Source organism: Eptesicus fuscus, chromosome 3, assembly GCF_027574615.1.
Source record: "Eptesicus fuscus isolate TK198812 chromosome 3, DD_ASM_mEF_20220401, whole genome shotgun sequence".
Lineage (NCBI taxonomy): Eukaryota > Metazoa > Chordata > Mammalia > Chiroptera > Vespertilionidae > Eptesicus > Eptesicus fuscus.
In genome coordinates, this window is record NC_072475.1 from 112,019,086 (window position 1) to 112,033,604 (window position 14,519).

Below are 14,519 nucleotides of genomic sequence, written 5' to 3' on the forward strand. Positions count from 1 at the left end.
TGTGTTTCCCTCATAAACCCATTCTGGTTCAGTAGGAAAACTGTCTGTGGCCCCATCAGGAGTCACTGAGCTTTAAGGGCTTTCAGTGTTTCTCATATTGATTTTTTGCCCTATTGAAAAGTGTTATGGAAACTCTCTTCATTTTTTTAAAAATCTGGACAAATAGAAATAAAATATGAGAAATACTTTCTGTGACACCCCACCTCCCACCCCTCTCCCAGATTAGAGTCTACTTCGGAATGATAAAATTGGGAATGGCATTTTTATGGGGTGGAAAACATTAAAGAATTATTATCTGACTTAGGTATCACGTTGTTTGCTTTCTCGTTTTATGATTTAGTGAAATGTTTAAAAAGTGGTTATTGTGTAATACTATGTAAGATACTGATGACTTACAATTTTTATGGTACTATCATTTGAAATTTTGCTCAGGGATGAAATGTTGATTTTATTTATAGGTCCTTGGTCAAGGAGAAGAATGGAGAGGTGGTGATGGAATTAATAGCATTGGAGGAGGCCAAAAAGTAAGATTAATGAAAGAAGTTATGGAACATTATGCCAGTCATGAGGATCTGATTGTCTTGTTTACTGAATGGTAAGAAAAATAACTTATGATTTTTAAGTCTACATTAAATTATTTTTAAAAAGAGTTGAAATGCATATGTATAAATTACATATTAAATCATTTTATTCACAAGGAATCATTGTTTTAAGAAGTAGGTTTTACTCATAATTATAAAACCACTGTCTGACATAGTTATGTAATATGATCAAATCTGATGAGTTACCATAAATACCAATGAGAAAACATGGCATGAGCTAACACTTTTGTGAAATTTGTGTCTTAATCTTAATTTAGAGAAAGAGTAAAGATCATGCTAAGCTTTTCTATTGAGGAGAGTAACTCAAGGGATTCTGGTCAACCAGGAGGAAATAGATCATGTAAAGTTGTAACAGAGAAATAAAAAAACCTGTGTTTATTGAAAGAGAAAAGCCTTTCCAATGTGTAAATATCTTTTTATATGTGGCTCTACTTTGCTTCTATTTAATTTTAAGTCTCTACTGTCTTTATTTACCTTCCTACATGTTTTTAATAATGTCATCTGGTAATGAGGCACTAGTGGTTGCCACATTTTTCCACTTTCTCTATCTTTTTAACATTTTTATGTTTTGGTCATTGATTGCTCACTTGAAACCCCCATGCACTTTCTCCTCTAACTTAGGAAAGTTTCTTAATATCTCTACTACAATTTGAACATCTAAAACCACAAATTATTGCAGATGAAAGTAAGACTAATGCTTTTTATGCAAATATGTAAATAGCAAAGGCATCTATTTTGAGAGGAAAATATATGTAGTGAACTCCTAATGCCATCAACACTTAAAAGTTTTGAAAGGGTCTATATACTTGCACCTCTAAAATTTTCCTAATACCTGGTACACACAAAAAAATAAGTCCTGCTTATAGTTACCTATTCTTGCAACATGAGATGTAGTATAGCTGATGTTAGCTTGTGTATTGGGATATTTCTATTATTAAATACTAGAGGCCCGGTGCACGAAATTCGTGCACGGTGGGGGGGGGGGTTGTGTCCCTCAGCCTAGCCTGCACCCTCTCCAATCTGGGACCCCTCGAGGGATGTCCGACTGCCCGTTTAGGCCCTATCCTGGTGGGATCAGGCCTAACCGGGCAGTCGGACATCCCTCTCACAATCCAGGACTCCTGGCTCCCAACCGCTCACCTGCTTGCTTGCCTGATTGATCCTAACCGCTTCCGCCTGCCAGCCTGATCACCCCCTAACCACCCCCCTGCCAGCCTGATCGATGCCTAACTGCTCCCCTGCCGGCCTGATTGCCCCTAACTGCCCTCTGCTGCAGGGCTGGGTCCCCCCAACTGCCCTGCCCCTCAGGCCTGGTCCCCCCCAACTGCCCTCCCCTGCAGGCCTGGGTCCCCCCCAACTGCCCTCTCCTGCAGGCCCAGTCACCCCTAACTGTCCTCCTCTGCTGGCCCAGTTGCCCCCAACTGCCCTCTCCTGCAGGCCCAGTCACCCCTAACTGTCCTCCTCTGCTGGCCCAGTTGCCCCCAACTGCCCTCCCCTGCTGGCCTGGTCCCTCCCAACTGCCCTCTCCTGCAGGCCTGGTTCCCTCAACTGCCCTCCCCTGCTGGCCTGGTTCCTCCCAACTTCCCTCCCCTGCTGGCCTGGTTCCCCCCAACTGTCCTCCCCTGCAGGCCTGATTCTACCCCAACTCTCCTCCCTTTCAGGCCTGGTCCCTCCCAACTGTCCTCCCCTGCTGGCCTGATCGCCCACAACTGCCCTCCCCTGCCAGCCATCTTGTGGTGGCCATCTTGTGTCCACATGGGGGCAGCCATCTTTGACCATATGGCGGCAGCCATCTTGTGCGTTGGAGTGATGGTCAATTTGCATATCACCTCTTTATTAGATAGGATATTTTTATCCTTGGCAAAAGAGTAGGAAGCTTATAATGTGCTTAGATTATATTGTAAGTGTGTTTTGGTTGAAAATCACTGTGGATTTCAAACAACCATTTTGGTAAGCTTGAACTTGCCACATGTAGGTTTCGATTTTGACCTTGAGGTAGAGTCTTCTTGTAAAAATTACCTATCACATATTAGTGATGGTTTTAGAAAGAACTTTCGCTCTGTCTTTACCCACCTATCCCATACCCTGTCCAGTCACCCTTCTCTAAGATTTAGACTTGAAAGAAACTGGTTTAATAAGGAGCCAATTTGTTTCTAATGAGGGAAGGGACACAGAGATACCTGAAGACTCCTTGAGGTTACATTTGTTTATTTAGATGAGTAGACGGATGTCCCTCAGCCCAGTCTGCACCCTCTCGCAGTCCGGGACCTCTCAGGGGATATGCACCTGCCAGCTTAGGCCCGATCCCTGGAGGGACAGCTTAGGCCCGATCCCTGGAGGGACAGCTTAGGCAGCCCGGGAGCCCTCGGGGGATGTCTGACTGCGGTTCCCCAGGGGGAGTGGGCCTAAGCTGCAGTCGGACATCCTTAGCGATGCCGAGGAGGTAGGAGAGGCTCCCACCACCGCTGCACTTGCAGTCATCAGCCTGGCTTGTGGCTGTGGGGAGCTCTTCCTGTGGGAGTGCACTGACCACCAGGGGGCAGCTCCTGTGCTGAGTGTCTGCCCCCTGGTGGTCAGTGCACATCATAGTGACCAGTTATTCCCCCATTAGAGTCAATTTGCATATTACCCTTTTATTATATAGGATACTTTAAGATCCCACTTGGTAAAAAAGACTGTAACAAAATTTTAATGGAAAGTCACTGTGTACCAGGCATTATTAGTGTTAAACTATATTAGTGAACCAAATAGACAATATTTCTGACATCTTTCTCTGTGAGAATAGCCAGCTAACTGAAAACATGCAGCCTCGCCCAAGCCAAGACATTGTCTAAGAAGAATCATTAACATTTTCTTTATCAACCACCTCTGTCCTGGAAAAATCTAGCAATGATAAGCAAGTAATCAAGGAAAAGAGGGATGGACAGTTGTGCCACTTTAGAGCTTTTTTCTCTATTTTTTAAAAAAATAACTCCCTTTTTAAAAAGTATTATGTACAAAATCATCAATACAATTGAAAATTATTATGAATGAATTAGGTTGTTTGTAAATTATTTGAAATAAGATACCCGTTCTATTTAATATAATTGCTAATCTAATTAAGCTTACATCTATTTAAGGTTAGAATTCAGAATACATTGATTTTAATAAATCAAACAAATTCCTATTTCTTTTTTTTTAAATAAATCTTTATTGTTCAGATTATTACAATTGTTTCTCCTTTTTTTCCCCCCATATCTCCCCATCACCCGGTTCCCTCCTCCCCCGTTGTCCTTATCCATAGGTATATGATTTTTGTCCAGTCTCTTCCCATACCCCCCACACAGACACCCCTTTCCCCCTGAGAATTATCAGTCCACTCCCATTCTATGCCTCTGATTCTATTATGTTCACCAGTTTATTCTGTTCCTCAGATTTTTAATTCACTTGATTTTTAGAATCACTTGTTGATAGATATGTATTTGTTGTTCATAATTTTTATCTTTACTTTTTGCTTCTTTTTCCTCCTTTTAAAGAATACCTTTCAGCATTTCATATAATACTGGTTTGGTGGTGATGAACTCCTTTAGCTTTTTCTTATCTGTGAAGCTCTTTATCTGCCCTTCAATTCTGAATGATAACTTTGCTGGGTAGAGTAGTCTTGGTTGTAGGTTCTTTCTATTCATCACTTTGAATATTTCTTGCCATTCCCGTCTGGCCTACATAGTTTCTGTTGAGAAATCAGCTGACAGTCGTATGGGTGCTCCCTTGTAGGTAACTAACGGTTTTTCTCTTGCTGCTTGTAAGATTCTCTCTTTGTCTTTTGCCCTTGGCATTTTAATTATGATGTGTCTTGGTGTGGTCCTCTTTGGATTCCTCTTGTTTGGGGTTCTGTGCGCTTCCTGAACCTGTAAGTCTATTTCTTTCACCAGGTAGGGGAAGTTTTCTGTCATTATTTCTTCAATTAGTTTTTCAGTATCTTGCTCTCTCTCTTCTGGCACCCCAAAAATTCGGATATTGGTACGCTTAAAGCCATCCCGGAGGCTCCTTATGCTATCCTCACACTTTTGGATTCTTCTTTCTTTCCGCCTCTCTGGTTGGGTGTTTTTTTCTTCCTCATATTCCAGATCTTTGGTTTGACTCTTGGGGTGCAGTGGTCTACTCTGTATATTCTTTATTTCAGACAGTGTATGCATAATTTCTGACTGGTCCTTTTCCTTTTTTTGGTATTCTCATTTAGGTCCTTGAAGGTCTCTTCAAGTTTCTCAGCGGTTTTTAGAAGATTCTTGAGTAACCTTATAAATATGGTTCTGAACACTGTGTCATCCATTAGTTTGCTTTCATCTATCTCTCCTACTTGTGACATAATTCGATGTCTCCACATTTTGGCTGCCTCCCTGTGTTAATGGAGTGGCTTTGAGTGGTCAGTGACCTATAGGGGCCAGTAGCTCAGCTTCCCCAATCACCCTAGGTGGTCGCTCTTGGTACTCCCCTTTGTGGGCTGAGTGGAAAGTCTTGGTGTAGTTAAAAGCCCTGATTGCTGTTGGTACACTGGGAGGAATTGACCTCCGGTCCAATTGGTTGTGAGGGCCTGCTGTGTCTATAACGGAAGAATTGCTGTGCCGGAGACACAGTAGGGCTTTGGTGCTCACTGAGTCTGCCTCTTGAATGTGTCCCTTATGAGAGTGGTTGAAATCTGGTGTCATCCACACCAACAGAAAAGTCACTCTCACTCTCCGACCGATGGCCGAGAGTCCTGTAGGCGTCTGGGTCCCCCTGCGTGTCCCCAGAAACTGGAGTTCAGAGTGGTTGGGATTGTTGGTATCACTGGCGGGAGTTGATCTCCAAGCCAGTTGGCTGTGAGGATCAGCAGTGTCTCCGCTGGGAGAGCTTCTATGCTCAGCTTGGATGGGGCGGAGTCTCAGGGTGGCGCAGACAAGCTTTGGTTTCCCGTCTGCTCCGCCCTAAGAGGGGCGGTTTCTCCATGCCAGAATTAATGGCTGCGCGCCTCTGAGAGAAGGCAGCTTTCGAGCCTCTCCCGCTGCCTAACAGACCAATTTCTCCCCAGCTGGGGCTGGATTTCAGTGCAGACCGGAGGTTTTGTTTTTCTCCCGAACAAGAAATCCAGTCACTGGGAGGGCTGTGCTCAGCTTGGATGGGGCGGAGTCTCAGAATGGCGCAGACAAACTTGGTTTCCGTCCACGCCGCCCTAAGAGGGTCGGTTTCTCTGTGCCCTAATCAATGGCTGCGCGCCTCTGAGAGAAGGCAGCTTTCGAGCCTTGTCCGCTGCCAAACAGCCCAGTTTCTCCCCGACCGCAGCTGGATTTCAGTGCAGTCGGGAGGTTTTGTTTTTCTCCCAAATGAGAAAGCTAGCCACGCAGCGTCTGCTGCCCTCCCTCTCCGCGCGCTGCGAGCAAGCCTGCCGCATATTCAGCCGCCCGCCCTTTCCACGCTCATGGATCTCCGCACCTCCACAGCTCCTGTGGCTCAGCGTCTCCCTCTCTTTTTTTCTGTAGTTGTAGGTTTTCCACTCTGCCAGCTTTCCTGTGGTTCTGGACGGTGTGCGCTCTGTTTTCCAGTTGTAGTTTCAAAATTGTTGTGGCAGGCAACAATTAGGTGTTTACCTTATGCCGCCATCTTGGTTTCTTCCAAATTCCTATTTCTTACATGATTTTTTTTTGGACCATTCAACTGTGATAGTTTTATGAAAGTATGGGCAACTACTATATGAAAAAAAATACAAAGATTTATGTACTTAATGGTCTAGATAGGCTTCTTTAAACAACTAGAGGCCCAGTGCACGAATTTGTGCGCCAGTGGGGTCCCTCAGCCTGCCTGTGGGATCGGGCCAAAACTGGCTCTCCAACATCCCTTGAGGGGTCCTGGATTGCGAGAGGGTGCAGGCCAGGCCGAGCAACCCCACTGGTGCATGATGTGTGCCAGGGAGGGATGTGGGAGGTTGGCCAACCGGGGAGGGGTCATGGGAGGGCTCCAGGGCATGTCTGCCCCATGTCGCTCAGCCCCGATTGGCCGGACCCCAGAAGCAAGCTAACCTGCTGGTCGGAGCACCTGCCCCCTGGTGGTCAGTGCATGTCATAACGACTGGTTGACCAGTCAACTGTCTGCCCCCTACTGGTCAGTGCACATCATAGCAAGTGGTTGAGTAGCTTTAGCATATTATTAGTATATTACACTTTGATTGGTTGAATGGATGACTGGACACTTATCATATTAGGCTTTTATTATATAGGACTAGGGGCCCAGTGCACGAATTAATGCACCCTGAAAGAAACTATGGGCCGCGAGGCTGCGGTGGATATAGGGGTGGGTCTTGGCCCATGATCCATGCCCGCGCCTGACCCCTCCTGCCCCAGCCCCTGGTCCTCTGTCTACCACCAGCCCTGCTCCTGCCGATGCTGCTCCCATGTGCTGACAGCACCTGCCCCACTTGCACCCGCTGACAGCACCAGCAGCAGGTACGAGCGGGGCCGGCACCAGCAGTGGGTGCAAGTGGCAGCTGGTGCCCGATCACCCCTCAGGAGCAGGGGTAGGTGGAGAAGCCCTCAGGGGCGATCGGGGCCAGCAGCTGCCACTTGCACCCGCTGACGGTGCCAGTTCCGCTCTTACCTGCTGAGGGCACCGAGTGATCAGGACCAGTGCCAGGTATCGCAGTGGGTGTGAGTGGCAGCTCTGGCACTGGCATTGAGTGCTAAAGGACCCAGCACTGGCAGCAGGTGTGAGCGCTGGGTGGGACTGCAGCGTGCGGGAGCAAAGAATTTTCTGTAACCACCAGAGGCTCCCCCTGAGGACAGCAACCAGTGACCCACCTTGGTCTGGAGACCACACTCATCTGCTCCACCATCCTGCCATGGCCAATGCCTGCCACGTTCCATGCTCTGCCGCCTGCTGCTGACGCCTGCCATGTTCCACGCACCCCCCCGGTGGTCATCACCCGTCATAGAGATGGGTTATTTGGTGGTTCGGTTGTTCCGCTGTTTGGTCTATTTGCATATTACCCTTTTATTATATAGGGCTAGAGGCACGGTGCACGAAATTCGTGCACGGGGGGGGGGTTGTCTATCAGCCCAACCTGCACCCTCTCCAATCTGGGATCCCTTTCACAATCTAGGACTGATGTCTCCCAACTACTTGCCTGCCTGCCTTCCTGATTGCCACTAACCGCTCTGCCTGCCAGCCTGGTCATCCCCTTACCACTCCCCTGCCAGCCTGATCAATGCCTAACTGCCCTCCCCTGATACCCCAGTCACCCCCAAATGCCCTCCCTTGCATATTCCCTCTTTATTGGATAGGGTTTTTTCTTTAGCATATTGGACAGTCCTAACTGGTTTGGCTCAGTGGATGGAGCATTGGCCTGCAGAATCAAGGGTCCCAGGTTTGATTCTGGTCAAGGGCATGTACCTTGGTTGGGGGCACATACCTAGTGGGGAGTGTGCAGGAGGCAGCTGATCGATGTTTCTCTCTCATCGATGTTTCTAGCTCTCTATCCATTTCCCTTCCTCTCTGTAAAAAAATCAATAAAATATATATTATAAAAAAACAACAAAACATTTAAGATTCCTCCATATCTGCCTGGCTGGTGTGACTCAATGGTTGAGACCCCAGGCTGCCACTACTGGAAGGGGATTGAGCCCTGCCCAGGCTGAGACCCCTGCCCAGGCTGCCGCCTCAGCCAATCCAGGCTGAGATCCCTGCCCAGGCTGCCATCTCAGCCTGGCTGGGGATAGCCCGGTGGGGGTGCACGGCTCCAGCCCAGGCTGCCTTCGCTGGCCTGAAGATAGCATGGTGGGGGTGCACCGCCCTCCTGGCCTGAGACCCCAGCCCAGGCTGCTGCCACTGGCTGGGTGATCATGCAGTGGGGGTGCCCGGCCCTGCAAGCATGAGACCCCAGCCCAGGCAGCCAGCCCGGCCAGGGGATCCTGCGGCTTGGGGGCGGGGGTCTCAGTCCGGCTTGCCAGGGGATCCTGCGACTTGCCAGGGGATCCTGTGGCTTGCGGGCCGCCCCGGCTTGCCAGGGGATTGCGAGGCTTTGGGGTGGGGGTCTCAGCCGGGCTTGCCAGGGGATCCTGCAGCTTGGGGGTGGCTGAGACCCCCGCCCCCCAGCATCCCCGGCTTGCCAGGGGATCCTGCAGCTTGGGGGAGGCTGAGACCCCTGCCCCCAAGCCACCCTGGCTTGCCAGGGGATCTTGAGGCTTTGGAGCAGGGGTCTCAGCCCGGCTTGCCAGGGGATCCTGCAGCTTGGGGGTGGCTGAGACCCCCGCCCCCAAACCGCTGCCACTTGCCAGCGATCCCGTGGCTCACGGTGGGCACTGGTGCCTCCCAGCCAGACACCCTGGACTCCTGCTACTGGGCGGACTCCGCTGGGGCTAAGAGGACTGGGTGCCGCCATCTTGTGGCTATGGCAGCCATTTTATAGTGGAGTGATGGTTAATTTGCATATTACTCTTTTATTAGATAGGATAAGAAACCATAAGCAATACAACAAGAATACCCATTGCATGGGAGAACATATTTACCAATGTTATAGCTGATAAGGATTTAATCTCCAAAATGTATAGGGAACTCATACTATTTAACAAAAGTAGGACAAACAATCCAATCAAAAAATGGGCAACAGACCTAAATAGATACTTTTTGAAAGAGGACATACATAAGGCCAAGAGACATATGAAAACATGCTTAAAATCACTAATCATCAAAATGACAATGAGATACCATCTCACACCTTTCAGAATGACTATCATCAACAAATCCACAAACAACAAATGCTGGCGAGGATGCAGAAAAAAAAAACAACCCTCTTGCACAGCTAATAGTAATGCAGACTGGTGCAACCACTATGAAAAACAGTATGGAGTTTCCTCAAAAAATTAAAAATGGAACTCCTTTTTGAAACAATAACTTTTTGAAGTATAATTTATATACATGACACACTAATTTTAAGTGTTAAACTTATTAATTGTGGTAAATTTATAGAGTTGTGCAATTATCATCAATACTCAATTTTAGGACATTTCCAAACTCCAGATGGATTTCTTGAAGCTCATTTAGATAGGCTTTTGTGAATTAATTTGAGCACAATTTTATTTGTTAAAACTAATATTTGTTTAAACTGCTTTAAACAAGGTACCTGGGCATTTTGAGTTGTATAATAAGGTACTTTGCATTACTTTTTGAATTATCTTCCAAAGCATATATTTCTTTTCTGCTAGTCACATTGGTGACTGAATGACCTAATTATTATATAGTGACAAGGTTTTTAAATTTCATTTTTATTATTTTTAAATATATTTTTATTGATTTCTGAGAGGCAGGGAGAGGGAGAGAGAGAAACATCAATGATGAGAGAGAATCATTGATTGGTTGGCTCCTGTACACCCCACACTGGGGATCAAGCCTGAATCCTGGGCATGTGCCATGACCAGGAATCAAACCATGACTTCCATGTTCATAGGTCGATGCTCAACCACGGAGCTATGCAGGCTGGGCTTACTTATTTATTTTTAATATGTCTTTATTGATTTTAGAGAAAGGAAGGGAGAGGTGTAGAGAGGAACACTGATGAGAGAGATACATGGATTGCTGCCTCCTGCATGCACCCTACCTGTGATTGAGCCAGCAATCCAGGCATGTGCCCTGACTGGAAATCTAACTGGTGACCTCTTGGTTTATGGGTGGGTGCTCAACCACTGAGCCACACCAGCCAGGCATGACCAGGTTTTTTTCAAAGAATTATAGGTATCATAGTATGTAAAAAGAAGTATTTGAGTAGTTGTGAATAAATGTGATACATACTAAATATTTCTGCAAGCTTATTCTGTGACTAGGGGCCCAGTGCACGAATTCATGCATCTTGAAAGGAACTTTGGGCCGCGAGGCTGCAGTGGGCACAGGGGCGGGTCTCAGTCCATCCTCCATGCCCCTGCCCAGCCCCTCCCACCATGGCCCCTGGTCCCCTGTCAGCCGGCAGCCCCACTCCTGCCGCCACCAGCACCAGCCCCACTCGCACCTGCTGATGATGCAGAGTGATTGGGGCTGGCGCCAGCAGTGGGTGTGAGCAGTAGCTGCTGCCCCGATCGCCTCTCAGGAGCAGGGGGAGGTGGAGAAGCCCTCAGGTGCTATCAGGGCCAGCAGCCACCACTGGCACCCGCTGACAGCGCCGAGCAATCGGGACCGGCACTGGGTGCCCGGCACCGGCAGCAGGGATGAGCAGTGGCTCCAGCACCAGCTGTAGGTGTGAGCAGGGTCGGCACTGGCAATATGTGCGAGTGGTGGCTCTGGCGCTGGTAACAGGTGCGAGTGGGGTCAGCGCCGGAAGCAGGTGTGAGTGCCAGGCAGGACCATGGCATGCGCGAGCAAAGCATTTTCAGCAACCACCAGAGGCTCCCCGCCTTCGTCTGGTGTCCCCACTGACCTGCTCCAACATCCCGCCATGGCCAACACCCGCCATGTTTCGTGCTCTCGCCTGCTGCCGACACCCTCCATGTTCCACGTGTGCCCCCTTGTGGTCAGCACACATCATAGTGACTGGTTGTTCTGTTGTTCGGTTGTCACACTGTACAGTCTATTTGCATATTAGCCTTTTATTATATTGGATGAGTACAGTAAGATAAATATAAACCAGCAGGGTAAATCCTAAAATAAGTATGTGGAAGAATCCTTTTGGGTTTCAGATAAATGTCTAATAAAAATTTTGGTTATTTGTTTTATTCTTTTTATTTTAGACTTATGAAAATTCTTTAGAGGAAAAGTAGTTGAAATAAAGTTGGTGCAATTATTTGAATACTAGTGACCCGGTGCACGAAATCCATGCACATTCAAAGGGAATTAATTAGAGGAAATATTTTAATACTGCTATTTGCCCTTTCTCTATAACAGAAGTGTCAGAGATGAAAGAAAATTAGTAAAATGTATATGAAAATCTTCCTCTTGTCAGAGTCTGGGGTGCGCCATGGGAACCAGAGTCAAGTCCCTGCCCACCCACATGCGCCTTGAAATCGTGCGAGACCCAGACCCAGCTGCACCCCCCCACCCCATAGGGCTACATCCAGACCTGGGCGGCCCCACCGCCATCAAGCCTCACTGGGTAGGGGGTCGCAGCCTCAGGTCCTCTGTCCCAGTGCCGGGGTGGGGTGCACAGCCTGAGGTCCCTCGGCCCGGGCCAGGGCAGGGTGCATACCTTGAGGTCCCCCGTCAAGCCCTGCAGGTGGGGGGTGTGGCCTAAGGTCACCCGTCAAGTCCCGCATAGTGGGGGGCCCTGGCGCCAGGGTGGGGGTGCAGCCTCAGGTCCTCCAGCCTGGCACCTGGGTCGGGGGCATGGCCTGAGGTCCCCCGGCCCAGCACCAGGGTGCGGCCTCAGGTCCCCTGGCCCGGTGCTGGGGCAGGGGGTGCAGTCTGAGGTCCCCCGTCAAGCTCTGCTGGGTGGGGGATGCAGCCTGAGGTCCCCCAGCCTGGCACTGGGGGTGGGGGGGGGGCGGGCGGTGCAGCCTGAGGTCCCCTGTCAAGCTCCGCCAGGTGGGGGGCACAGCCTCAGGGTCCCTGCCCCAGCCCAGCACCATGCAGCCTCAGGTCCCTGCTGATTGCTCATTAAGGCTCTTTAAGGGAACTGGGCCTCTGCTTTGGGCACAGCCATCTTGTGTTACGGGATCCGTGCCTCTGCTGTGGGTGCAGCTGGCTTGTTATAGTGTGACGGTCAATTTGCGCATTTCCTCTTTATTAGATAGGATAAATTTAGACTGAGCAGACATTTATATATTTTTGGCACTATTACACCATTAATCAGAATGCAAATATGCTCCATTTTGAAAGACTCCCAATTTATGAAATATTTGAAAGACCTTTCAGTGGTGGTTATTTGCCTCACCAAAAAGAGTATTTTTTTATTTTTTTTATGAAACATCTACTCAAGCATTTTGGTGTATGAAACTCCCAGTTTATATTTGTTTAAAAATGATCAAATTAACGTTGTAATTTATGGGCTATTGCTAACTAATGATAGCAGTAAAAAAGACTACTAGAATGTCACTTAAACTAGAATGGTAGTCAATGTTACAATACAAAAGTTATGTAGAATTAAAATGAATATAAAAGAAAGCCATTATTGTGGTCATTTTATGAGTGGCTCTGATTTGGGAGATTGATCCAGGCTGAAAATCTTGGTTACACAAATATTTGCTGTTAGGGTGTGTACCTTATCACTTTGATTCTATATTGCTAGCTTTATTCACTTACCAAATTTAATTGTAATTGTTTGTATGTTTCAGACAGTGAAGCTGGGGGCTGTACCTGATTTACATTTTGTCAGGGTAGAAGCAAGGAATCAGTAATATTAGGTAAATTGCAGTAAAAGAGGGAGAAACTGAACTTCCAAGAGGGAGAAATAAAGTGGATGCTTTGATACTAATTTTAAAGGTTGTTCTTCATTCATTTAGAGAAATAAATGATTACAAAAGCAGAAAAACATTAAAATTTTTTAAATCTCAAAGATTGAAATTATTTAAAAATGAATTTAGATTATAAACTATGAAAATAATGCTCTTTCATATCAGCCAGTATTCATTTCTTTTGGCTGGTTACTGACCCAGGCATTGAACTTATCACTACAGAAAAAGAGATAGACATAGCTTCCACCCTAAAGGAATTCTCATATTGTACCTATTCTGCAAACAAAACTGAGCAAACCTAATTTGGAAGAAAAATGTAGGTTTTACTATTTATTTATTTTTATTAAATATATTTTTATTGATTTCAGAAAGGAAGGGAGAGGGAGAGAGAGATAGAAATATCAATGATGAGAGAGAATCATTGATTGGCTGCCTCCTGCATGATCCCTACTGGGGACCAAGCCCACAATCCATGCATGTGCCTTGACCAGGAATCAAACTGTGACCTCCTTGTTCCTAGGTCAATGCTCAAATACTGAGCCATGCCGACCAGGCAAAAAATGTAGGTTTTAAAAATTTTTTTAATGTTGGCATAATCTCCTTAGAATCACCTACTTTTAGAAAATTGTGAAAGTTGACTTTATTGATTAGTTTGCTAATGTGAAAATATTTTTATGATTTTCTTATTGTCATATGTATAATTTATATATATTATTCTTCAGCTCATCACATTTCTATCTTATTTTATTGTACAAAATAAATATTTTATGCCTCTCATAATTCAGGTTACATATCCAATATGCATACATTTTATATTATCTTACATAGTTTATGAAAAAGACAAAGTAAAATTTTTCTGAAAGCAGAGATTTTCAAGTATGATGGATATACTTTTAACAAACTATGCCAGATTTATTTGATAGACTTCTCCGTTCTGGCAATGATGACAATTAAAGTTTGCAGACATAAAGAACTTTGTCATTAGTGATGGAGAACAGTTCATTATATTATGATGAAGGAAAGCCAAAACACATCCAAGTTGTCTATCTCTATACTGCTTCCCCCCTCTTTTTGAAGGAAAGATTGAGTCATTAGCTGTTACTTAAATATATTGCACTGCCTTTTAGAAATTACATAGGAAATGCATGACTTATTTTTTCAAATAGTTCAAATGTTCTTATTAATATTTACTGAGTGTGTTAGTGGATATGTTGGAATGAGGAAGGAACAGATTGCATGCAAAAGAAGCATTGGATGTTGATATATATTTAGATTGATATATGGTACTCTTGTATGACAGTAATTTATTTTATGTGTATGTATATGTGTGTGTATGTATACATACATATGTATGTGAGTTTACGTGTGTGTGTGTGTGTATGTATTCCCTCCCCCCCCAAAAAAAAATAAATAAAAAACACCTGATTGTTTACTGTGGGAATTTAGTTTTTTGAGTAAACATTTATTAAGCATCTGTTAAGTGGAAAATATGGGGGGCTGACTTGGACAGAAACCTTCTCCTCTGCATACATTTTTC

The 14,519-nt window shown here is 46.1% G+C and overlaps 1 protein-coding gene across 2 annotated transcripts in view; it reads left to right on the top strand.

Annotated features, from left to right (window-relative positions):
- The window catches only part of PLOD2 (procollagen-lysine,2-oxoglutarate 5-dioxygenase 2), a 253,440-nt gene that overhangs the window by 101,114 nt on the left and 137,807 nt on the right, over positions 1–14,519 (top strand). For both annotated transcript variants that reach the window (XM_054714121.1, XM_054714122.1), the window contains exon 3: positions 459–595. In XM_054714121.1, the coding sequence (XP_054570096.1) occupies positions 459–595 (137 nt within the window). The remainder of the gene's footprint in view (positions 1–458; positions 596–14,519) is intronic.